Source organism: Plectropomus leopardus, chromosome 19 (genome assembly GCF_026936395.1).
Source record: "Plectropomus leopardus strain MGB_pleo_1.0 chromosome 19, ASM2693639v1, whole genome shotgun sequence".
NCBI lineage: Eukaryota > Metazoa > Chordata > Actinopteri > Perciformes > Serranidae > Plectropomus > Plectropomus leopardus.
In genome coordinates, this window is record NC_142194.1 from 23,630,438 (window position 1) to 23,657,232 (window position 26,795).

The 26,795-nt window shown below is 38.6% G+C and overlaps 1 protein-coding gene across 1 annotated transcript; it reads left to right on the forward strand.

The window, feature by feature from the left end:
• Window positions 1-204: 204 nt before the first annotated feature.
• lmf1 (lipase maturation factor 1) lies at window positions 205-26,724 on the forward strand. Its single transcript, XM_042507798.2, has 11 exons — window positions 205-435; window positions 1,651-1,960; window positions 3,500-3,510; window positions 5,785-5,933; window positions 14,565-14,630; window positions 21,547-21,714; window positions 22,112-22,292; window positions 23,336-23,489; window positions 23,993-24,176; window positions 25,082-25,194; window positions 25,966-26,724. Exons 1-11 carry the CDS (start codon window positions 225-227, stop codon window positions 26,150-26,152), a joined length of 1,734 nt encoding a protein of 577 aa, XP_042363732.2. The 5' UTR covers window positions 205-224; the 3' UTR covers window positions 26,153-26,724.
• The last annotated feature ends 71 nt before the right edge of the window (window positions 26,725-26,795 follow it).

Genomic DNA, 26,795 nt, shown 5'->3' on the forward strand with positions numbered 1-26,795 from the left:
AATAACATAACATATAAATAGCAAGCAGTTCCTAACGTTTCACATTTGCTTTTTAAATCATTCTTTTATCTTTTCACATTTTCTTTTTATTCGGTATTATTTTCATTCCAAGCAATAATAATAATAATAATAATAATAATAATAATAATAATAATAATAATAATAATAATAATAATAATGCACTTCCGCGTGTGTTTAGTCACGTGACCGTGAGGTCCGCAGACATGGCGGCCACCGGTGACAGTTCAGAGAGCTCTGTGAGGAAAAGACGTGTCGTTAGCGGTGAAACAGAGTCAAAGTGTCCTGACAGCGGTGGAAGATATGGAGCAGAGACCAGCGAAGACACGGGGAAAGACAAGAGACCTCAGTCGCTACAGACAGGGACTTACTGGCTCACTCGTATCGTGCTGCTGCGCTCCGTCGCCTTCATTTACTGTAAGCATGTTGACTTTTACCGCCAAGTTTTCATCCTCAGGACGTACTATACACTAAAGTAAAATAAAGAGTCATAATTTTGTTTATAGACAGCTTTTTAGAAAGCTACGACGCTTGAAACGTTAGCTTTGTCGTTTGTATTCACTTATTGTTCTGGCGTAGAAATTGTGCGTTATTGTCTTCATTCCTAACCGTAACGTCAACTCTGCCTTAAAAATCTATAAAATATGAATTAATGGTAGTTCTTGAAGTTGCTGTCTCTGTCACTGGCAGATGTTGTTCTGCAATGATAGAGATCAGTGCACTATTTAATATGTGTAAAACAAATGTGATATAAAAGGTTGTGTAATTGAGTGTTGCAAGTGTTGATTTTCAATAGGGACTGTTCCCTATTTATGTGAAGGGAGGAGATGGTGCCAAAAGCGGGAGGCAAGCTCTTGGGATGGACTTGTGTTTTTTTATTTTGGCTTAGGGGAGGGGCACACAGCTTTAAATCGTTGTATTTTGTCTTTATTTTACGTCCAGTTTTAAAGAAAACACACCTTCCAATGTTTTCTGTAAAAATTGCCAAAATTTCACCATTTATCATAACCAGAAAAGCCTGAAAACAAAACTAACAACAAACAAAACAACACTGGATTTTCAAATACGTGACTGTCCTTGAACACATCAAGTGGGAGTAGCTTCTGTCAGCAAAAAAACAAATCTGAGGTTACAATAGTGCTATTTCATTAAAATCACTTTATTCTACAGATCTCATCAAACATTTTCCCAAAAATAAACAGTTTTGTATTCAACTTTTCACTTTTCAAAGGGTACGTTGTAAAAATCTAACAAGTAACTTATGGTGAAAGGAGGGTGATGCATTTTTTTTGCCAAGTTATTGAGAAATATTTGTCACTACGGGAATTGTAAAAATCACCATCTGGGAAGAAAGTTATATTTTTTATTTGGCTTAGAGGAGGGACATTCAAATACATTCTTTTATTTTATTTAAAATTTAGAAATGAGGATATTCCTGAGAAGACATTTCACTCTGTCACATGTAAAATTTCCCTTCCTTTGTGATGCAAAAAGATGTAGTAAGGTGGAAATATGCCACATCCATCTTTCTGGCACTTTTTATGTAAAATAAAATGTTAATCAAGTAAATGAGCATTAATCCATGTTTGTGTTTTTGCCGTCATTCCCTCTTGTCTGCTTTCTTTTCTGTAGTTGTGGCGTTCAGCGTTGCCTACAACCAGAACAAGCAGCTGATAGGCGAGCACGGTCTAATGCCCTGCAAGAGCTACCTCAACAGCGTGAAGCGCTACGTGGGGGGAAAGATAGGCATGGCCGCCTTCGCGTACACACCTTCCATCCTCTGGCTACTGGACTGGAGCGACATGGACGCCAACCTGGACGGCATCGCCCTGGTGGGGATGGCACTGTCTGCGTTTGTCCTGGTGACGGGAATGGCAAATATGGTGATCATGTTTACGCTGTGGGTGCTTTACCACTCCCTGGTCAGCGTAGGACAGCTGTGGTGAGTTTAGGATATACACATACATAAATACTCCCATTAAACAGCGATTATATGGAAATGATATATTGAATTGATAGCCCTTGTACAACTTTGCAAACTAGATTATCAGATTTAATTTCAACTCTTTTAGATTGTGCTTTTCTTCCGTCATCGTGATTTTTTCAAAGTAGCACTAATAAAGATTTTTGTGTTTGCATTTACGAACCCACACAGAATTATCACCCAAATTTGCCACCCCAAGTGTTTTTCCCTGCTGTTTGGAACCTTTCGTTCTATTTTGGGTTATTGTTTTGGTTATGTGGCACACAAATCTGCTCTTTTCAACATTGTTTTCAGTCTCATAAGATAGCTGTTGTCATCAAAAAAGCTCATAAATCCAGTGCTCACAAATCAGTCAGCAACAAATAGCACACAAGGTTAGCAACTAGCTGATGAACATAGTGGAGCATTTAGCATCTAAAGAGCCAGATATTTCTCTCATTAGTTGGTGGAGAGATAAAAACAGAGCTAAAAAGACGGTGAATATTGTACAGGACAGAGACAAGACTCCAAATTAATGCTTACTTTGTGTCGGTGTAGTTTTGTGTCCGTCTGCGGCTTTCTATGTCCCCAAATGGACAAAAAATGAATTATTGCAGCTTGAAATAAAGAAAAAAATCTCCAGTTTTGTCAAATTCATATCAAATTGCTGCTTTCATCTAATTTCTTTATTCAGTGCATCAAGGAGTGTATCGAAGTGTTAATTTAAACCCAATCTCAGAAGCTGAACGCAATCAGTGATTTAGCCTCTGGGGGCAACAAACAACATCTGGAAGGTTCCAGTGTAGCCAGCGGTGCAGTGCTCATTGTTTACAGTCCCAGTAGCAACTTGAGACACCAAAATGGATTTGGAGTTGAAGGTCGAAATGAGAAAATAACATAAATGAGAATATTCTTAAGAGGACAGGTTTACCATAACACATGTAAAACTACTCTATAAGGTTTTAAATTGTCACTGTTTTATTTCCAGCCGTGGATGTATTAAGAGACCTTGATACAGCATTCGAGGCAACTAACATTAGCCGGCTAAACTGATAACTTCTGGTTTAACACTCCACTAACTAGAATGGTAATAACTAAAATGGTGCAGCGCTTTTTTACTTTTGAAATGTTATCGGACTGAATGGATCAAATCCTGATAGTAAAGTGAGTCATTTTGTGGTGGTTTGACACTCAGAAAATGTATCCACCACTTTCCAGACTTTCCTTTCACAATGTAAGTCTGAGAAAAAGTGTGACATCACGTGGCAGTGTGATTTAACTTTTGGGCACCATTAAAATTGGCCTCAAAACTCTGTGCTGTTTCTGTGGGCTTATTTCCAGCTTGTTCTGCTGCCCCCAAGTGGCAAAAATATATTGCAGCTTTAAATCTTTTTTTTATTTTAATCTTCAAATTTAGTTAACCTAGCTATTTATTTAATTTTCTTTAGTTCCTTAAATGTTTAAGAATGCACCACATTTATAATATTGACGTGTCCTGTTTGTTTTTTCTCTGTCAAGGTACTCTTTCGGTAAGTGAACTTCACCGTCAACACCACTTTTCAACCTTAACACAAAATCCCGGACTGCTTCCTTTGTTCCTACACATCAAATAGAAGATTTGAGGCAGAGCGTTTATGCAAGAATCTCAGGTTTGGATGTCATTTTCATTTATTTATTGTGAAACCAACAGGGTAAAGTCTCTCAAACCAAACTTGACGTGTTTTAACACATTTGGTGCGTTCATGTAGATAGTCAGACAGATGTGTTTGGAGTAGAAATAGGCATATTTTTACAGAAGAGATAAACATTTTTTATTTCTTTTAAGAGCATTGAGATGGACAACCCTGTAAGATTACACTGAGAATTCAATCTCAGAGTCTCCAGCTTTCTCATGATTGTTTCCCAAATTGTTTACCACCAGTTAATGGGTTAAAACACAGTCCTTCACAGACTGACGGTTTACTGATGTGCTTCCTCACTCAGTGAACCCAATAAACTGTCATGAAGGTAATAATAAAGAGGGAGCACAGAAAGGAAAGTATAAATAGGAGGTTGTCTGCAGGGCTCCAGCCCAGATAAGTGGCGAGGTCAGTGGCAGCCCTGTGATTGGTTAATGACACTTTGTCAGTCAGAGACGCCAGGCCAGTGTCTGTGGTCGGGAGTTGTGGCTTCTGGTACTCTTTTTTAAAAACTTTTTTCTTTCTTTTTCTCTCACTCTCACTGTCTTTTCTCCCTCACTCTCTGTTTGCTTTTGGGTCTATTATCACCCTGCAGCTGACAGTGCAGCTTCCAGTCTGCAGAATAAGCTCCTCCGATTGTTCTCAAGTCTAGACTGAAAACCAGAGGCCTGTTTGGGGCATTAGTCTCTGGGATAACGTGCCCATTTTCAATGATCAACTCATATTCTCTTTTGATAAACAATCTTCACATCGTGTCCGTACTCCCTTATTACGGAGTTTGTGACCATTTTTTGAAGATACTCTGACCTTTTCTCTAGCACCAAAACAAGGTTGACATTTGCAGCTTTAAAGGGACAGTTCACCCCAAGATCAAAAATACATATTTTTGTCTCTTACCTGAAGTGCTGTTTATCAGTCTAGATTGTTTTGGTGTGAGTTTCAGATTGTTGGAGATATCGAGCGTTAAGCTATCTATCTTCTCTCCAATATAATGGAACTAAATTGCACTCATCTTGTAGTGTTCAAAGTGGCAAAAAAACAACCTTCCTTTTTCAGAAATCATGACTGGTTACTCAAGATAATGCACAGACCTTGTTGTGAGCTTTTTCATGTCGGAACTATTTTCTTTCTACCAAACTAAACCTGCCAACCGTTTCACCATGCAGAAGGAAGTGTGCATCTATCGCTTGCTCACCTAGCACCATGGAGCTAACTAACATTACAGCTCAGCCAAGGAAGACGCCGTTAATGTTTACATCTCGCACTGTCACCAGCCTCTCGTATATGAGATGAGATGCAGACTTCCTCCTGCACCATGATACAGACGGTGGGTGTAATTAAGAATAAAAATCCAACATGAAACTGCTCACAACAAGGTTTGTGGATTATCTTGAGTAAACAGGTCATTTTTCTGGAAAGAGACATTGCTGTTGAGTTTTTTAAGTGTTTTTTTTTTTTTTTTTTGCCACTTTGAGCACCACAATCTGAGTACCATCTAGTTCCATTATATTGGAGAGAAGGCAGACATCTTTACTGTCAATTATCTCCAAAACTCTGCAACTCACAACTCATCTAGATTAATAAAGTAGCACTACAGGTAAGAAGTGAAATTTGTATTTTTGATTTTAGGGTGTCCCTTTAAGTCACATGTCTCGACTGTTGTACGAATCAGTAGTATATAGTACATAGTGTATATATCCATTTATTAGCAAATGCATGCATGCTAACATGCTAACTATTGTGTTAAACACAGTAAACATTATACCAGCTATACATCAGCATGTTAGAATTGTCATTGCAAAGTGTTGTCATACTGATATCTATAAGCGCATATAATTAAAATAAGCTCTTACCATGTTTGAAATGATCAACTGCTTTAAGCAGCACCAAGCAAAGTTTCTGAGGGGTCAGTCCATCACTGATTAACAGAAATATCCTGTTTAATGACATTACATCATGTACTAGTGTGAGCTATAAACAACTCATAGCTCACAAATCAATATCTGTGCTTTAACCTGAGTGTGCAGCTTATAGCATGAACCATTGTTTGCATTTCTGTGGCATGCTGCCTCTTTCCTTAGAAAAAACAATTTTTTACAAATAATGCTTTGATGATTTGTCCAGGTTGGGAGAGTCAGCTGCTGGAGACGGGATTTCTGGCCATGTTTCTGTGTCCGCTGTGGACTCTGTCCCAGGTCCCCCGTCTCTGTCCCCCCTCTCTCATCAGCATCTGGACCTTCAGATGGCTCATCGTTCGCATCATGCTTGGCGCTGTGAGTAAAGCACTTTACAAATACATACAAGGGTTTGTTTCATCTCTCGTACCAGTGAAACAAGAGAGCGCAACTGCTATGGCTAAAAAACAACAAAAAATAACAATGAGATCATTTTTGGATGTATTTTCGCATGTAACCTCTCCTAGCAGCTATTTAACTTGTCAAACACAATAAAATATAGTATTCCTAAAAGCCATTCACTGCCCTCACCTTGATTAACGTATTTCCTGTTGGGAAACTTTGCACAGACATTAATGATAGTTCTGTCTAGGAGGAAGCTTATATTGTAAATTTAAGCAGAAAGTCATGTCCTGCACACACACACCTGAACACATCCAGCAAACCAGCATGGAGAAATAAAAACCATTTTGCAACAGTATAATTTCCTGGGATATTCCAGTGTTAGTCCTCCTGATTTTTGGTCGTTACTTTTGGATCAGTGCTTTGCTGGAAAACACTGCCAGTATTTAGAAATCCAACCCAAATATATGGTCGGCTAAACAACATGTCTGGTTGTTTGACAGTTTCCATGGTGAATTTTAGACCACCGGCTTGGTTTAATCTGCCAATCACTGCACTTACCAGAAATCCCGCGGGGTTTTTCCTATTAGGACCATGAAGAGACCTGAAACACGAGGGGGAACCACCTCAGTCTCGTCTGACTGTGTAGACTCACAGCTGTAGAGACTTCCATTCATTTAGCAACATGCAAAGTCACTACAATGTTGAGAGTTTAGTTGTCAAATCAGATCACTCCCGTTTGAAAACACCTTGTCTGCACTTACTTTTAATGAATAGGTGATTGCAGAAATGTAATTCATTATGGTATGTTTGACTGCATTTATGCTCTAAATGTAATTGTAAAGTATTGGGTAACAAAAAAAATGATTTTAATAACTTTATAAAAGGATGTACGGTTTTTTTTTTGCCCATGACATTGTATTTTCGTTACCAGAAATATACATCAGGTTTTGGAGCTCAACTCTTGATAAGACAAGTATGCTTAATAATGCATGTATCTGGTGTTTAAATACAACTTGAAGCTTTGGGGTTAAGGGGTCCACCCTCTCTAAATTCAGATGTCTTTATGGGTCTGTAAACACAACGCAGGTGGAAATTGGGCATAAGATTTTCTTTTCCTTAACCACAGTTTGAGGATTTTTAGTTATGGGTGGATAATTGATCAGTCAATCAGATCAGAGCTGATCTGATCAGTTGGATGATAAGAGCAGCTGCTGCAGTGGCAAGGGAAAGCAAACTGTTAGACACAGCTTAATGAACAGTTAAGTTTCGCTTTCAGTACATCAGCTGTTCTACTGCTCCGTCTGTGCCCAGAGTAAACTCTGCACTTCTAAAGTGTGGTGAATGAATAACTGAATGGTATATATATTTTAATAGCTCTCCTAATGAGGGTCCGAAAAAACAAATCAGCACGTGGCGGCATATGTTTTAATCATGGCAGGCATATATACTCTGAAAGTTTTGTAGAGCTACTTTAACAACTGCTAGAAGAGATTTGGTTATTTATGTGTGTGCTGTGCAACGACAGATCGATTGACAGAATGTTGAAATGTGCTGCTTTTCTTCCTTTTACATTACATTAAGTTGAATATTTTTTGGTTTGACACTGCTGATCAACAAAGCAATTGTCAGCAACACCTTGGATACCAGGAAATAGTGATGGGCATTTTTTACTTTGTTAATGTTTTATATACTAATAAGTTATCAATTAACAACTAATCAACTGATTAATTGATATGGAAAATAATGTTTTGTTGCAACTCCAATAATGTCAGTTTTTTCCAGTATTATATTAACTTCATCTCTTCATCACAGTTGGCCACTATCCTACATGTTTCACAGTTTGAGTAAAGACTGACATTATACTTTACCGTTTAATAGGAAATTGTCTAACTTTGTAAATTCTGCTTGTGTTTATTTTTTGGAATTTGAATGTTTGCATTGGTTAATACCCTCCAGTGACTTTAGCAGAAAGCGTTGGTGATACCCTGACAGAGAGTGTGCAAAGTATGTGTAGGAGTCACCGTAAAATACTCTGAAATCTACTAAACAGATCTCCCCAATTGGAGACCAATTGAATCAGATGATTCGATTTAGTTGATAATCCAGATCTGGGATTTTCACAATGAGATTTTCATTTTTTCTTGTGTAATAATGCTGCATTTGAGCGCTAGTAAGAATGTCAGACATCCAGAACTTGAAAATTTGAGCACTTTGTCAGGAAATCAAATCCAGATGTCCAACAATAAACAAAGGGAAGAAGTGTCACCAGGCTATGATTTCCTCACAGCTACTCAGCGTCATGTCTTTTTCTCACCTTTCACCTTTTACTCAAATGTGTATTGAACATTCCTAGACATTAGGTGGACAAGTAGGAGGACTCACAGTGAGCATATGTGTGTGTGTGTGTGTGTGTGTGTGTGTGTGTGTGTGTGTGTGTGTGTGTGTGTGTGTGTGTGTGTGTGTGTGTGTATTTGTGTGTATTTGTGCGTGTGTGTGTGTGTGTCGAGTGCAGTCCTGCCCGAGCCGCAGTCCCTCAATGTTTGATCCACCCTGGTCACAGTCGTTTATCTGTCTGACAGCCTGTGGTTCACCACTGCTCTGTGACTGCGATACAGTCTCTGCTTGCGAGGACAACATGGTTTAACACACACTTCAAAGGACCCCTCAGTTGTTGAAAGCGAGTGGGAGATGGGGTGTATGAGCCCACCCATTATGTTTCTTGGATGTATTTTCACAGCATGACTCTAAAATATGCCAAATCGTCACACTGGTTACACACTATAATCTGTGATGTAAAGCGATGCCCTTTTTCTGTCCCCATACCATGGTACATGCTGCCACATCATCAAGGGGATAAAATATTTTCTAAATGCATTTAAATGGTTATCTTATATTTAGATGACTTTGTATGACTATTAATGATGTTGCATTATGCGGTTATTAATCTTAACCAGCTGTTGCAACAATTTAACACAGAAACTTCTTTAAAAGATAAAAATGAATGAAGATGTTGTGGAAAAGTATTTCATTGATATAGAGCAGAGGTCCTCAAGGTTATTTATGTCAAGGACCTGATAGCAGAAAGAGCGATGGAACAGGGACCCCCGACTATGTACACTGTAGAAAATTGTGTCTATACATTGAATAATTTTGCATTTTCCTTAGTTTGCACTTGCCTGTAGCTTCTAAATCAGCAGCAGTAAAATGTTTAAGTGCATGATTCTTGACCTCTGCACTTTTGCTGGTGGTTAAAACAGCCAATTTGTATACGTTAAACTAACCGTGAGCTAAACTAGTTCGCCCGCCATTATGGATAGGTGCTGCACAGCAATATAGCATTAGTGAGCTAACTTGATGGGATGGGACAAGCATGGATGGAACAAAAAACTTAAAGTACATGTCAAATCCATTTTTTCCCCAAAGATGGTTTATGATTTTTTAGATAGTTGTTATCACCCTGATGTAATTTCAAGTGTTACCATAAAAAGAGATTTGACATCATGATTCACAGCTGTGTGTGCCAGCCTATACGCTCATAATCAAAGGTGCTGCTCGCGATTGGTTGGAGGGATGTATGGACGGGAACTTTGGATAGCTACTGCGCAAACTCTAGCTCCAAATGATGTCACTACCACAAGATGGCTTAATTTTTGTACAGTGGGAGGAAGAGGAGAAGCACCGTTCATCTTTACACACAGTATGGTGACAGTTAGCCTGTCATTAATGATGTCTTCTGTAAGTTAAATGACTTTTTTGATGAATAGGCTGATTTATCTTTGCCAACGTGTTTGATTCATGTTAATGTGTGTTGTCACACACATTGTTGTAGACAATATATTGTAGACATATTTTAACTCTGAAAAACAAACAAACAATAACAACAACAACAACAACAAAAAACATGCATTAAAACTTAAAGACCCAGGATATAGAGGAACTCAAATGTGTAGGCCAAAAGATAAATAATATGCTCTAGTTACCTAGGTTACCTTTGATAAAAACCACAGAATCTGCTAAGACAATTAAGGTACCACTTCATATTGGCGATAACTAGCTCACTATATTAAAAACAAACAGAACTTCAATGCACACTAATGGCACAGCAGGTTGCCCAAACACAATCAGTTCCAACATATGGCTGCCAGAATTAAACAAATGTCAGATGAGCATATGTTCTGCTAAACAAGAGTGCTCTCATAGAAATATTTGCTAATTAATTGATTATATTAGAGTCCGTATCAGCAAAGCTGGATGCGTTTAATACATCATGCAAATTGTGTTGGGACATAAAGCAGCGAGTGTGATTTGTGCTGCAGCTGCTTGGTTACATCAGCAGCTTGTGCGGGTAATCAGGCGATAAGCTACAAAAAAGTGCAGCTAATGTGATCAGATAGGACCATGTTGGCTCAAAGTATGAAATACAGCAAATATTCGGATGCACAATTAGTCAGGTTTACATTAGAGCAGAGTTTAAAAGCTTGCTTTTTAGTGCTGATTGATATGCAGCCTGATAACGTTTTTGCCTATTCCTTAAATTAATTTGAGGTTTTACTGACCTTAGTGTAGTCATAGTCCTGTAAAATCTGCTAATGTCCTTTAATTACTGTGCGAGGGTAATACATTTAGCGTGCCCTCTTATAGTTGCCTCAGCCTCCAACATTGGCTCATATGTTGGACATTCTTCATCATTTTTAAGTCTGTTAGTGTCTTAATAGGCCCCTCAGCTCCTGATGACTTAGTCCAGTCAGTTGGATTTACAGTGAATGCATAGTTCCCAGCATGGCACAAACAAAATATCAGAGGACAGTTTTTCTTCCTGTACTAGTCTTTGCCTTGGGGATTTATTTCAGCTATCAACTGTATACTTTAAACAGGCTAATAAAATTGGTAACAGATAACCCAGATTTACCTTCTAACAGTTACTGATAGCATATCATTTGCTAAGAGAACACAAACAGGAAATATGCTAAGGGAGTAGTAGACAAATACTGTATTTACTGTAATCTATTTATAGTGTTGCTGTTACAAAACAAAGTTTTCCTCACAAATTCAAGTAACTGTTTGAGTAACTGTTTTACATACAGTATAGTCATTTGGGGGGTAAAGTAATCCTTAAATAAAAAAATACACGATAAGGCCAGTTCATATGGGACTCTATATTGAATGCTATGTCACAGAATGAGCTGCCTAAGTAGATTTCTTGTGAAGAAACTCTGAAATAATTCATTTCTCTGCTTTTCTGCTGATATTTATGAGCTTCCTGTTTAAAATGCTGGCACAGTGATTGTGAATTGGATTACACATTTCGCTGCTGGCAGGAACATCTCTATTAAAACACTCCAACAGTTGGAAATGCTATGCTAGGTGTGGAGTTTTGGGTGTTAACCGGGATTAGTGTTAGCATGAGAATGTGCTTTGTGAGTGAAGATCAGATTGGTTTGCCTGTTGCTAAGGATTTTGGGACACGGTGTTTGCTGGCATGCAGACTGGTACAGGATGTCGGTGTACAACTGGCAGACTGGAATGGATAGGTTCGACTCGACTGTTATAATAAATATCTGGGGTGACAGTGACTTTGAGATGTAGTTGAAGATGAGGTCCTATGATGCTTCTCTGCTGCATAGTGGCTCTGACCTAATTTTAAAAATAAAGCTTTTCTCTTTTTTTCCTTTTGAGCAAGGAGCTGGCAAATAATTGGTTGATGAAGATTAGTGTTGTTTTGCAGGGCTCTAATTTGGCTCTATTTTCTAATGTTCTACACTAGGGTGTTGTTGTTGTTGTTGTTGTTGTTACTGCTGCTATGAGTGGGGATACTTGGTCTGCAACGTTGTTTGGGTGGTTGGAGAATCTCAGGTGGCGTGTACATGAACACCAGCACATGGCACATGGCATTGTAATGAGGTGAGCAATATCATTCACTTAATCTGTCAGTGGTTTTAATGTTTAGGGGAACTACTTGTGCTGTTTAAGTTTAAAACATAATATTATAGAGTGCCCCAGCGATGACGTTTTGTAGGTCAATGCGGAAGTTAGCTTTGCACAGGCTCCCTCATCAAAAAACCTATGCGATTTTTCAATTGGATTCTGGATTATGGCAGATTAAGACACATTAAAGCTTCAAAGGTCACAATTTGGTTATTTACTGATGTATTTTATGAGCAAAATGTAAAAGTCTCTTAAGCATATGTTAACTATAGACCTTATTTCAGACATCAAACCAAAGACCCATTCAGAAAACCCATAGACTTTGAGATAAGGTAACCGGAGGTGCTGACATTCTAACATGTATCCAGGTTTCAGGACTTATTCCTGGGGTACTCTACAGATGCTGTCAACAGTACATTTTTAAAAATCATCATATCATATCGTATCATATCTCCTAGTTGCTTTTTACAATTTGCTTGAGTGACAGTTATGCTGAAAAAATACATACGTGTCTATATGTATACATGTTCGTCAAAGGGCTGAATCCAAGACTGCTACAGCATAAACTAGACCCTGCTGTGGTGCTGCCTCCCTGGTTCCCCTTGCTTTTTTTTTAAAACCCTGTTTTTATTGTTGCATTCCAGGGTAAACCTTTGCTTTGCCAGTCTCTGCCATTGATACTCAGCGGTTTACCTCATGTCATATGTATTTTTTGTCAGTCTCGGTATACCTGGTAGACAGAACTTGTGGTCTTTACCTCAGTTGTTTTGAATAAGGAAAAGTTCCTTTTTTTAGCAAGTCGGACCACTTCCCACTGTGACTAATTAGTATAACATGCTGACAGAATTTGTCACAGTTTTAGTGATGAAGTTGATGGAGAATTTCCCTTTTTTTTAGCAAACCATTGACATGTATTTGAAGTTTATATACATTTTGAGAGTGTCGAAATAGAAAAGTATTTGTTACTCTCTTCAATCTCAGTGGTCTTCTTGAGGGTCTGGACACAGTGGGGAGACTGCTCTGTTTATGTCAGTGGTCTGTATATCTGCCTTTAATTGATGACATTTCAGAATCTCATGACTGAATTTGATTATCAGCGACATCTTCGGTCGCATCATCTCAACATCCAGCAGCTGCAGTCAACAGCCAGGCTCATAAACAGAGTGAAATGTCCTGGTTTTTCTAAATCTGGTTAGCGGCTGATTTATTCCACATTCCATGCCGAGCACATGGCGGGCTGATGTGTCAATATTGACAGTCTCGTGTCCTGGATAGCGCTGTATTTACTTAGTTTATTTGGTGAAAAACAGGCTGGGAGCGGAGGACACATTTCTGTCAGTGTCTCTGGCTGAGTTTTGTTTTTTATTTCCTATTTCATATGAAAAAATCCTGTTTTAGACACTTTTAGTCTTTTTAAAAATAATTTTATTTCCAAGTACCCAATGAGTTCTGTGAGTAATTTTGTACCTTTGTGCATCATCTACCTCAGTTAGTGATTTCCTTCATTTCCCAAAATACCTGAGTCTTTGATAGGAGAGTACTTCCTGAGTTCATTATTTCAAACACAAGCCTAGAGATGGAGAACATTTTTTTGTTTTTTCATGCTTCACAACACTTCTGATTTCTTCAGTCCTGTTCACTTATTAACTAGTAGTTTTCAATGTATTTATTTAAGAAGGTATAATGTACATTTATCCACATTAAACAAATGCAAATGCACCCTAAATAGCTGGGGAGTTTTCATCTGTTGTCCCTTGCCAGATGTTAAAAGGCATCCTAAAATAATAAATACAAAATGTAAAGATATAATATGATCAGTGATTAAGACAAACAACATCAAGATAAAAAAGGCACACAGTATAGTTAATCATACATACACACACTAAGAAAACGCAACACATTTTGATAATATAAGCAGATAAAATCAAAATTGCAGATGATTCAGGCACAGTAACAAACTTTTTTTGAATGACGACAGAAGAGACAAGAGTAAGAGATAATGTTTCTGAAAACAGCTGAGTTGAGAAATAGGCAATGCTGTAACAGAATCTTGCTTCATAGTTAATTAGTGCGGCTTAGTTTTACTGTTTTTGCAATAGGTTTAATTCTCCAGTGTATTCTACCTGCACAGTATCTGCATGGAATCAACATGCAGAAAACACATTCACAACTAATTTTAAACTATCTATGTGTTTGCAACAGAACAAAAGTGTAATCATATTAAATGCAGGCAGGTACAAGTGATTCAGACCCAGAATTTACAGCACAGTGACACCACACATCAGCTCACCTCTACTCTTTTTTCACTTTCTTCCTTTTACTCCATTTCCTAATTACTTTTATCTGTTCAATTTTGATGTGGTTATTCATGTGATTTTCAGACTCTTATCTACAAATGATGTATTTTTTAATATGGCAAAAGCATAATGTGCAGTTGAAACATGTATTTATAGAGGTAAATGCATTTATAGCGCCTGCTCCATTCATGAATAATTCCAGGATGAGGGTTTTATTCCTTTTGAACAGTTAAATATGGGATTTAAATGAATGCTGTCTGCAATCAGATTTTTTTATACACTGTTGATGGTTGCTTTTTTGACATGACTTACATCAGCACCACTTGTTGAGTGCAGCACATCATAAACTGTAAAATGTTTGTTTGTTTTCTGTCTTTTTCAGGGTCTCATTAAAATCAGAGGCGACAAATGCTGGAGAGACCTCACCTGCATGGACTACCACTACGAGGTGTGTGACACAGAGTTTATTATTTGTGTACTGTTTGTGTGTGTGTGTGTGTGTGTGTGTGTGTGTGTGTGTGTGTGTGTGTATGTATGTGTGTGTACCAAGCTCTTCAATGGATGTCAGTTTCAGCCCAAAATTTGGCCTACAACAGATGTTAAGGCTTCTTGTTTTTAGCCTAGCATATTTCTTGAAAAGCCTTTTGCTCCATGCCTTTGCTACGTGATTTTTCAAATCACTTGTAAACCCCAGGAAGGGCAGGAGTCAGCAGTTTATGATGCCAGAAAACAGTCAATCAAACAGGTTTCAATAATTGTAAAATACTGCAATCAAATGAGGTCCTTTGGTATACAGTCAAAAATGTGGGCACAAAATATTAGGCTGATTGGTTCATTAGTTTGTGAGATTATTGTGCCTACTTGCTCAGGTATAAAATGGGTTCAAACTTTTCAACAGATGTAAGTTTTGGCCTAAAATGTGGCCTAAAATGGACATTAAGGATTGTTGTTTTTAGCCTAGCAGCTTGTTTGAAATACCTTTTGGTATGTGTTTTTTTGCTGCATGATTTTGTTGAAAATGTTTGACCAAATACTGGCTGGTTGAGTTGAGTGAGGATTCCGCCATCAATGATGGTTAACAGTCAATAAAACAAGTTTTTCAACAATTATGAATCACTGCAGCCATGACAGATACTTGAGCATAGAGGCATAAATGTGCAAACAAATATTAGACTGATTGGTCTGGTAGTTTCTGAGAATAACTGTGGACAGACATAATTATTCTGGTGGAGATAATGATAATATAAAACAGAGAAAATCAAAAACACTCACATTCAAGAAGCTGGAATTGTTCTGCTGTCTTTACTAGCAAAGCTTTAACTTAGCAGTTTGGGAAGTTAGTGTATAGTAGGTTTATCAGAGCTTTTTTTGCTGAAAACAACGGCCTACTGAAGATGACACTGATGAGAGTGGTAAGACCCAACCAAAAAAATAAAGTTTTGGACTACAAAAGTAGAACACGGAGTCAAAATATGTTAAAACAGAACTGAGTGTAGTCATCTGAACAATTGTTAATGAACAATTATTGATAATATAAATTGAAATTTAAGATTTACTTACTGAATGAAAGCTTTTTTTCTGTGCGGAGCACTTGGTACTTGGTTGTTCTTTCATGGGAAAAATCTGCAATATGTGCACTGATGTTTGTAGCTGCAACAGCAGTGAAAGAGAGCAAGGTAGTTATCATGAGTGACAGAGGAAATAAAAGAAACTCAGATTTTCTCACCATAAAATCCTGAGGCTGTTTGTTTACTCCTGGGAAGCACAGAGCAGAGAAAACACCACAAAGCAATGAACCCTGGGCACAAAAGATATCACAAAAGCTCTCAAATTACCAGCTTAGATGGCACTTGTTGCATCACAGTTTCATATTGAATCATTCTTGTGGGAAGACCGCCAGCATAACTCTCTAAATTTCCCAAAGGCCCATTTTCTTTGACAGTCTGAATGTCTCAAGATTGATCTAGATATACAAAAATGTTGTGCCATGGCTTTGTCTCCTGAAAGATGACAAGACAGCAGTGAACTCACATCAGGCTAACCACACAGGGCAACACATTACAGTCACCGCTGTTGTGGGTTTCAATAAATCAGCCTCTTGTGCGGACCATGGGGTGGTGTTTGTTTTTCCCCCGTGGAACGCTCAACCACTCAGACCTACACTGCTCTGTGTTACCAAGCCGCAGAGGGAGGAGGGCTGTCTTCTGTAATTAACATAGACAGGAATACACTGGCTCCTCTGGGACCCGATGATTGAAGATGACACTCACACACATATAAATACAATATCTCACACAGCCTGATATGCAGTGGGAATGAACAATGGCTCCTCTGGGGCTGGATAACTGGAGCAGAGATTATGCACCCATGATCAGGAATGATATACCTCATATATGAACTGTCACAGTTATGGTTTCTGCCTTTTTATTAAGTTTGGAGAACAAAAGTCATTTGGTTTACTTGAACACTGCATTATAAATCTGCTGGAATTTAACCCCCCCAACTTTTAGTTCCCAGGGTCAGATCAGTTTTAGCAATGCTAATGCCATGGAAATCAGTGGTGTTCCACCCAGGGGGTTGTAAAATGAAATATGAGATTGGATATTTTATTCTCTACCCTAATTTATTATCTCTGTTTCTTGTAAAATATCACATGGTCTCAGTTCTCTCTGGTAATTAATCAAATGAAATCAGCTGAACGGGGGAAATCATTCTTCGGTTGAGCCACTCTGTATATGTAGATTCACTGCTGTGCATATGTAGATTATGATAGTGAGTCATAAGTTTAGTACTTTTGCTTTGTTTTAAGAGAGTTTAACCCCTCAAAACCCAAGCAACTTGACTTGATTTCTTAAAAAACAATGGGAAGCAGGAAATGAGTAATTTTAGATGAAATGAGCAAGAAATTAGGAAAATGTACAAGAAAATTACGTGAAAATTAGCAACAAAGAATGTTAAAAAACAACAAAAAAAAACAACAAAATAATAATATTTTAAATATTCTGTAACATAATTTAAAATATGTAATTATGCTACTTAAAAATATTGATTTTCCATCATTATTTTCTTTCATTATCCCTAGCTTAAAATAAAAATCTCAGTCCTCTTATTTCTAGCAATTTTTTTGAACATTTCTTATCAAGTTGCTCAGTATTCAAAGTTCTCATAGTGTTGATGGCTTATTTGTTTGGAGGCCATTCAAGGCAAATGGAGTTATGAGTTTGAAAAATTCACCCCCATTCATTTCTTGGCAATCCAATCGTTAGCTGCAAAGATTTATGTCAATAATTTTAAGAAAAGTCAACCTCATGCTGGTGCTAGAGGAAAATCAGCAAAGTTGTAAAATCCATTCTAAGAGGCACATGGATGTACGTATAGAATTAGGTGCCAATCCATCATGTAGATGCTGAGATATTTCAGGGTTACTAAAGTAATTACAATTTATCCTCTTGGGAACTTGCATATCTGTCGCAAATTTCATGGCAATCAATCCTGTCATCGGTTGCCAAGACATCTCATTTAAAAATGAACAGTCAACCTCATGGTGGTGCGAGAAAATAAGTCTTAAGGTAACTAAAGTCAGTTGGATTCATCCTCTGAGGACCCTGAATGTCTAAAGACATTAAAACTCCTCTCTGAATTCAGGCTAAATAACTGTAATTCATAAGGCACAGTGACCAACTATAATTATGCAGTGGTAAAGGAAACTCTGGGGTACATGGAGCCTTTCAGTGACAATTTACACAAAAACAAAATAATTGAGAAATTCACCAATGCATGGATTCCAAATTCCAATGGCTTAAAGGAACCAAAGACTTCATTATATTGTCTAGATCGTTCATGTTTTAAATGAAGTACCGGAGAAGCAGTATTTTAACAAAAATGCAGGAAAATGTGGACAGCGGCAGCATGTGTACTTGATGAACTTAAATGAGGAGAATCATGTCTAACATCAAAGTGTAAGCTGGACATTTTCATGTGTAAATCAGCACAGTGTGGCTTCCAATGTACCCTGCTGTGATTTCTACACATCTGTGTCACCTGACAGCCTTCCCTCTGCTTGTGTGTGTCTACGCTTTATCATGTCCTTGTCAGTTCCTGCTCTATTTTTAATCCAGCTATGTATCAGCAGGTGTCTAGGGTCAGGTTTTTGTGTGTATATACCAGCAAACACTTGCCTAAAAACATTCAGTAGATACAGTAGCATTAGCATGTCCACATGACAAATGTAAGTCAAATGGTCACAGATGCAATGATAGATGCCTCTGCAATAGTCTCTCCTCTACTCGTGCTACTATTACTCTACATTTATGTAGTTACCATTATCCTTAAATTTCCAAGTAAAGCCATAGTGGCTAACAAAAGCCATGTCACTTTAATTGAGGTCCGAATTTGGCTCTGAAATACAAGAAAATGGTTTTAATGGGGATTTCTTCTAGTTAGGTACATGCTGACATACTGTATGTATGGAGGCCCGGGGAAGTAAAACAAACAGATTCATATCTGTTTTCTAAGTACGATATAAATTGTTTCGTCACCTGTGTTTATAACATAAACACAGGCGAAAAAAGGTTTTGCAAAGATAATATGTAGAAGTTCCTTTTTTAAATTTATTTATGAAACATGTTAACTTATTAACATTATGATAGCAAAACAACTTTTTTATGCCTCCAGACCACAACTACTGTTGCCCTGGACGCATAATGTTTTTGGGTTGTCCAATAAGAATTTGCCGGTCAAAGGTCAAGTTAACTGTGACCTTGTTCGTCTCATTCTTGTGAGCATGATATCTCAAAAACACCTTGGAGGAATTTCTTCATATTTGGCACAAACACTCTTGAACTCAATGATGGACTGATTAGATTTGGGTGGTCAAAGGTCAAGGCCACTGTGACCCTGCTTCCATCTTATTCTCGTGAATGTGATATCCCAATAAGGCCTAGGAGAAATTTCCTCAAATTTGGCACAAATGTTGATGCCATAAATCAAGAAATAATATGATAATTATGACAAAATTTTACACAAATGTGTAATAGCATAAAATGATGAAGTGATGACATTTCATTTCCAAAAGGTCAGCTTCACTGTGACATCATTATGTTCCACAAAAGCACTTTTGAACATCATACTGTATCTCTGAAACAGAAGGGAGACATTTGGTCAGATACCAAATTGGTGACACAAATCTTGGGTGTCCACCTTGAAACTGTGCTGATGCTGCTGGGGGAGAGATGTGTGTGAAGCATCATATAACTCATATAACAACATTCATATTTGAAGCATTGTCAACTGTCATAGATACATATGAGTCTGGACAGACATGGATGTAATCTGTGACTGCAACCTCGACTGGTTCGCAGAGGCATACAACTGTAAGGTGGTAATTCTAGTTTTCACTTGTTTTTACAGATAAAAAAAAAAAACCCATTAAGAAACTATGCAAGAATATCCCGGCAAAACCTTTTATCACCTGTTCCTTAAGTCATAAACACAAAAAGAAAACAATTTAGATCAGACTTAGAAAATAGATCACCAGATTTGTTTTCCCTCTTGCCCCTTAGGGCTTCCATACTTATGTAATGGGGCTGTTTAAAACGTAATTAAATGTACTATATTAGAAAATGTGTTGTCACCTGACAAATCATACTACAATGTGGACCTTATTCCATGCTGGGTCAGTTTCTCTGCTTTAACCTCAACTGTCAGCAGCCTTTAGGGTAATGTAGATTGACATACACACACATACAGAGCACCGGAAGCCACTGGCGCCAGGTGAAGCCTTATTAACCCCCTCTGACACACTGCTCTCTTTCAAACATACAGAGAAACTGCAGATCCCCCTCCTGTCTCGACTCTCAGGGGGCTGCGTAGGTGTGTTTCGGCATAGTTGCTGTTTTGTTTGCTTCGGTTTGTTTCTTGTAATGCAGCTAGCTTGCAGGTCAGGTGGGGTTGTTTGGTTGTCTGAGGTTGCAGGCTCCTCGCCCTAGGATTTCCAGGGGTGTTTTGGTAAGCTACAGGTTAAATAACCCCAACTTTTTTTTAAAATTTCCATTCCATAAAAACAATAAGAGTATAGACTAGTGTGCCAGTGTCTTGTTTTTTTTTCCTCCCACCTATTTCTGTGCTGTATTTATTTTTCACCACCTCACCTGACACTATTTGCATGCTCAGCTATTACACGGTTTGCATGCGACCACCTCTCACACACACAATTAATCACACACACACAAACACTGCCCAGCTCTGTAATGTATGGGTGCTTTTTTGTGCGTAGGTGGTGTTGCCTTCATTTAAATAAAGTTCCACCTTTATTTAGACATGGAAATGTTTCCCCCAAGGCGTGGCACCATAAATTACTCTCCTTCCTGGACTCAGACAAGATTTTAGTGCCAAAATAAAGCAGAGAAAACATGCATTTTAAGCAGCTGAAGAAGTCTATGTTTAGCATTATTGCAAGTATTAAAGGGATACATCACCAGCCAAATGACCATTTGTAAATCAATTACTCATCCTATGTTAGAATGAATTTGTGAAGCATTTCTTGCCTCCATGGTAAACGCAGTATCCAAAACAGGAGAAAATTCTTCATGAATTGATGTCAAAGGAGTCCACATTTAACAACAAAAATACTTCATGAAATCATTAGATTACAAACTCTCACACAACCCATGCAGTAAAATTCGCATGCTAAGTACTTCCCAGACAGACAGCCCTCTCCGACAGAACTGAAAGTTTAACTTTTCTAATGCAGTAATTTCACCCTGCTGAACATGTTAGCTGCTGGTCTACCACTGCCTCCATCAGTTGGTCTGTTTGTGCTATTGTGTGACTTTGCGTAATCCAAATTAACCCATTAAAACACCATAGTCACACAATAGCACAGACAAACTAACAGATTTGAGGATATGGAAGACCAGCAGCTCCCCTGTTCAGCTAGGTAAAATTACTATTTTCATCAATGGAGTTGAAGAAAGCATCGATGAGTTTCGCTTTTGGTTCAGTTCCCTGTTGGAAAGGGCTCTCAAAATTGTGAAAGACTCAAAATCATCTGAGTTGTGTGAGAGTTTGTAGAAGGATGTTTTTTATGTAGTTTTACTGTTATTAAATGTCAACCCTTATAACTTAAATTCATCAGGTGTTTCTCAGTTTTTTATCTCTTTATTTACTGTGGAGGCATACAAGAAGAACAAAGGTTTCTTCACAAATTCTGTGTAACTCAGAGCGAGTCACTCATATGCATATGCTTGTTTGGGGAGTGAAGTATTTCTTTTAAACTTTTCTGAAAAAATGCTCTTAAAGATAATTTGGGTCACACAAATTTTAATCCTGTCATTTTTATTCTCTGCTCCTCCTTCTCCCCTCAGACCCAGCCAGTTCCTAACCCCATGTCCTACTACATGCATCGCTCCCCGTGGTGGTTCCATCGCTTTGAGACAATGTCAAACCACCTCATTGAGCTTGTCTTCCCGTTCTTCACCTTCTTGGGCAGGCGGATGTGCATGGTCAACGGAGCAATCCAGATCCTGTTCCAGGTAACACTGGCGCTGATAATTGTGGCATCTTGTGAGATGTCTTAGATTTAAACTTGGTTTTGGACCAGTCATAGCATTATATGGTCTATTTTTATTACATTAAACATGTTTACCTGATAATTTAAGTGAATGTTTTATTACATTTATGTGTTTTATTGCATCATGTGCTGCTGTGCACTTTAATTAAATTTGTGCATCATGTGCAGTGGGCATCAGAGTTCATGTCAGTTTTGCATGGCTCAAAATAAGTCTGCACTTAACCGTCTTGGTGTTGGTTGAACTCCATAAAATGTGTAAGTGATACGAAAGTGATGCAGAATAATCAATCAAGCATTTAATGATAATGTTTTCTGTGGCTTCACCTGGGTGTCTTTCCTGTCTGTCTCTTGTGCTGTAGGTGGTTTTGATAGTGAGTGGCAACCTCAGCTTCCTGAACTGGCTGACCATTGTTCCCAGTCTGGCCTGTTTTGACGACGCATCTCTGGCCTTCTTGTTTCGCTCTAGAGGCGGAGCCAAGAGGGCAGTGCTTGAGATACAGAATGAGGATGCAGCTGGACGCACCCCAAAACCCACCAGAGGTATTTATGGGCTGTATACCAGCACATTGGTCCTTGTAATCCTTAAATGTTTGTGAATTTGAGGGAAAAAAAATCATGGCTTGAGAGCAACTGACGAAACAATTGAAGCAAGAGAGTCTGTGTAGGGTTGGAGGGAGGGGAACTGGGTCCAGAGACTCTTGTGCAAATGTTGGTATCTAACAATGAAGGCTAATGGCTACAAGAGGAAAGGAATTATAGAAGAAAAAGGGAGAGTTATGGGAAGAAAAGGGATTAGCACTAGGACCTCTGAGAAGCAGGGAAAAGTATGACATCCATTTTATTGGAATTTAACATGAAGTGGCTTACATTTTATGATTTTTTTACAATACAGACTGCTTAAAATGTGGTTAAAGCTCCAGTGGCCCCTCTCTAATTGGTCTCATTGGACCCATTAGTGTCTTTGCTTGACTGTACAATGTTGAATATAAAATAGGCTCCTACCTGGAGTGTGTTTTAATCATTTGAGCAGACCCAGAAAGTCTCTTAGTGTGAAAAGTTGGATTACGTTGATGTCTTTAACATGCGCGGGACAAGCAGGCAGACGGGTAGTAAGGAAGTGATGTGGACTCAGCCAACATTTGTCAATACCGGCTGTCCCATGATCTAACGGGTCAAACCTCTCCCACTGAGGAAGTTTTAAAGTCATCTCACACACATATACACACATAGATCCACACAGTAGACATGTCGCCTGCAGCAAATGGATGAATCCACTTCCCTTCCAGGCCAGACACGAACAAATATGTCACCTTTATGTAAGCTGTAATTACAGGTTTCCTCTCGGTTACTCTGTCTCATTTTGAAATCCTGGACTGCAGACGTGAGAGACATAATTTCTCTAAAAGTCAACAAAACTTTAACAAGTAAACAAATACCATAGCAGCTCCTTTCAGCCAAACAGGAGCAGAGGCATTCAGTGCTCCTGCAATTTAATTAAATTTGACTCAGAGCAGTGTCTTGAGTGTGTGTGCATTGTGTGCTCTTCCACTCTTTCTATGTGTGTTTGTGTGTATGTAACACAGGTATGTTCATACGTCGAGTGGTTAACATTTCTTTGGGCATTCTGATTGGCTACCTGAGCATCCCCGTGGTGATGAACCTGTTCAGTTCCAGGCAGGTGATGAACACGTCATTCGACCCGCTGCGCATCGTCAACACCTACGGTGCCTTTGGCAGGTACAGTGCAGTCAGGTCACTGGGGTCATAGGGACAACAGGGTTCCCATGGTCATGGAAAAACCTGGAAAAGTCATGGCATTTGACAATCACATTTCTCAGGCATGGAAAAGTTATAGACTTAGTAAAAATCAATTTCTGGAAGCTTTTGCATCACAAATAATGGCATCATCCAATCCTGTTGTGCCTATATTCATGAAGATTATAAAACAACAACACGGAGGCTCCATATTCTCCATAAACTTTATTACTTTTTTCAGCCTTGACTGGAGCAGCTCTTACAAGATCTTTTGTTTACCTTTCATGATAAAAGCCCCAGACATAAACAATGACTAACTGCAGTTATAAAATGTGACACCATCTGTACTTTGAAATCTTGTACCCTCATACACGTCTTGCATTTGTATTTTATAACTCTGTAGCCTCAAATCCTCTTCCCATCAGCTGATAAAGCATTTCCAAAAATCATCATACCTACTGTAACTTCATTTCTCGTCTGTCCAGCATTACTAAGGAGCGTACTGAGGTGATTTTCCAGGGCACTCTGAGCCAGGATCCCAAAGACCCCGAAGCAATTTGGGAGGAGTACCAGTTCCTGTGTAAGCCGGGGGACATTTATCGACGACCGTGTCTCATATCACCGTACCAGTACCGGCTGGACTGGCTCATGTGGTTTGCTGCCTTTCAGGTATACTGAACAACTACGGGAGACGATGCAGAGCAGGGATACTCAACTTGCTCTGCTTGGAGCCACTTTTGCAAAATGACAGTAGCTCGGGCCAGTCGCAGCAGTACCATACATGTTTCATAGATTTTAGGGCATTTTAGGATGTTTATGGTATTTAGGACATTTCTAGGATTTTAGGAGGTTTCTCGGATTTTAGGACATTAGGAGCTTAGCTTGGACCAGAGTCCATCACCTTATTTTTATTGTGAATTAAATACGTGGGTCTTAAGCTGATTATCACAGATGTAGAGAGTGTTGAAGATGTTAAATGTTTTTGTGTGTGTATGTAGAGTTTGGCTGATGTTGGTGCCAAAATGTGGTGATTTTTAGTCATTTATCAGCGTCTTTGTTTTCAGAACACAAGAGCATGCTGTCACCTCTGATAACATGAAGGTAACAAGGCCAAGACACAAAAAAGGGATATTAGTAAATGAGAAATTAGTAGAAATTAGTTTCCCCCTTTTAGCTGGTTTATCAGCAGAAATCCCCTCGTTTTAGATCTTGTTGTGAGCCTCAGCTGTTGAATACTGCGTAGGATTTTACTGTGTGTAGCCACTAGAGGGCAGTAATTTCTCTTACATCAATTAAACAAGATGATTTTTGGTATTTATCTGTTTGCCACTGTTCATCTGTGTTTCTGTTTCTTATTCTTTTATCAGACTTTTATATATTTTATGTATATTTTTGTGTGTTTATTTTATGCAAAAAAATGTATGCCATACCAACTCTTTTTCCTTGTCTCTTTGCCTTTGTCCTGATTATTTTGCCTCACTACACTCTATGTATCTCTCTGCCTCTGTAAATCCACATTTTTTTCTTTGATATTCTCTCCCTTTCTAACAACTTGTCTCCGTGTCGTCATACAGACCTACGAGCAGAGTGAGTGGGTGATCCACATAGCAGGACGCCTTCTGTCCAATGACAGCACAGTCCTCTCCCTGCTTGACCACAACCCCTTCCAAGGACGAGAAACTCCCAGGTAAACACAGTTGCAGCAGAGATCCTTACTGCAGGGTGGTTATAATGTATAATTAACTTTTATTAGCATAAAGCTTTTTATGTCAACATCAATCTCACTAAAAGCACATATTTGTCCTGTTAATGACCAAGCTCTCATTACAGTACGAGGTAAATCAAATGACAGTCCCATTATTCTCTGTGCTACAGCCCCCTCTGGTGAAGCAACAGGCACATATTGTCTTTCTTATGCAAAAATAATAAATGTAAAATATGTAAATTTTTTGGCCCTGTCTGACAATGAATTTTTAAGGACAAATACATATACCTCTGATTAAAATGAATAAGTTATATTTGTGTGTGGTGGTAGAAAAGGGTTTTGTTTCTTAACTAAATTGGACGTTTTTGTGAGTGTGTGAGTGCAACGCAGGCGGAAGCCGTCATGAGTTGTGTTTTTCTCAGCAGCAGTTTGATGAGTCACGGGGTGGATAATTAATCTGTCAATCTGTTTTGAGCTGATAAGATCAGGTGGATGGATGAGAGGAGCACGGGTAGTTAAAGCAAGCCATTAGACACAGTGCAATGAACTGCAGGCTGTTAGGCTGTTGAATATCTGAGCCATCTGACTCTGCTGCTAACATTTAATCTGTGAAATGAGAACAAAGCTGGACTGAATTGAACTGAACTGAACTGAATTGATTCACATCTGGTGCATTTGGGATTTTGGAAACATGATTGAAAATGTCTTTGTTACATGTGACCTCACTCCAGTCCGTGTCCTCCTGTGTCTCAGATGGGTTCGAGGGGAACATTTCAAGTACAAGTTCAGCCAGCCGGGCAGCAGCAGCGCAGCTCAGGGGAAGTGGTGGCTGAGAAAACGTATCGGAGCTTACTTCCCTCCCGTGGACCTGGAAGGACTTAGAGGCTACTTCCAGTCCAGGAACTGGCCCCACCCACACCTACGACCAAACAGGAGCTAAAGCCATGACCTCGGACTGCGAGAGGAGAGCTGAGGACTTCAGGGGTTGAGGTTGGAAAGAGGTCAGTTCAGTGTCAGTTTCAGTGTGACGCAGCTGAAGTCGAACACACGTTAAAAGGACCCAAATATATCATCAGGTTTTTACAGTTTGTAGTGTTTCATAAATAACTGCTTTAAAAACTGAAATTAAACATCCTGATATCTTCTCACAATGAGATTTTTTTCAAGATTTAATTTAGGGATGCATCAAAATATCAGAAATTTTAACTGCCACTTGTATCTCATTAAATAACCCCAGTAAAATCCCAAAATTGAATGTGATTTGACCAACATTTCACATTTGTTTTTCTCCAAATGAGAGACTCATTTTTTGACAGAACATTTTGGGGCTGTTGCTTAGAACAGATTGAGCTAATTGGGACATAACTGTTATCTGCTCTCTGTGTCAAACCACCACTGTCATAACACACCAAAACTATCTTCAGTCAAGTTGCATTTTGGGTAATGTAGGCACTACGTTTCGTCATGGAAGAAGAATGTGTGCAGAATAAAAAAATGTAATGTCTCTTGTTATGCTGCTTTGATTTTGGTTGTTTTCAGTGTTGTAATCAGTCTGAAAATGTGCATCTTCATCTAAAAACGTC

Excerpts from the sequence above, each read along its gene's own strand:
- lmf1 (XM_042507798.2), top strand. The coding sequence starts at position 225 with ATGGCGGCCACCGGTGACAGTTCAGAGAGCTCTGTGAGGAAAAGACGT. Across the intron at positions 23,490-23,992 it reads ACCTACGGTGCCTTTGGCAG|CATTACTAAGGAGCGTACTG; the intron begins GTACAGTGCAGT and ends TCGTCTGTCCAG. Across the intron at positions 24,177-25,081 it reads TGTGGTTTGCTGCCTTTCAG|ACCTACGAGCAGAGTGAGTG; the intron begins GTATACTGAACA and ends GTCGTCATACAG.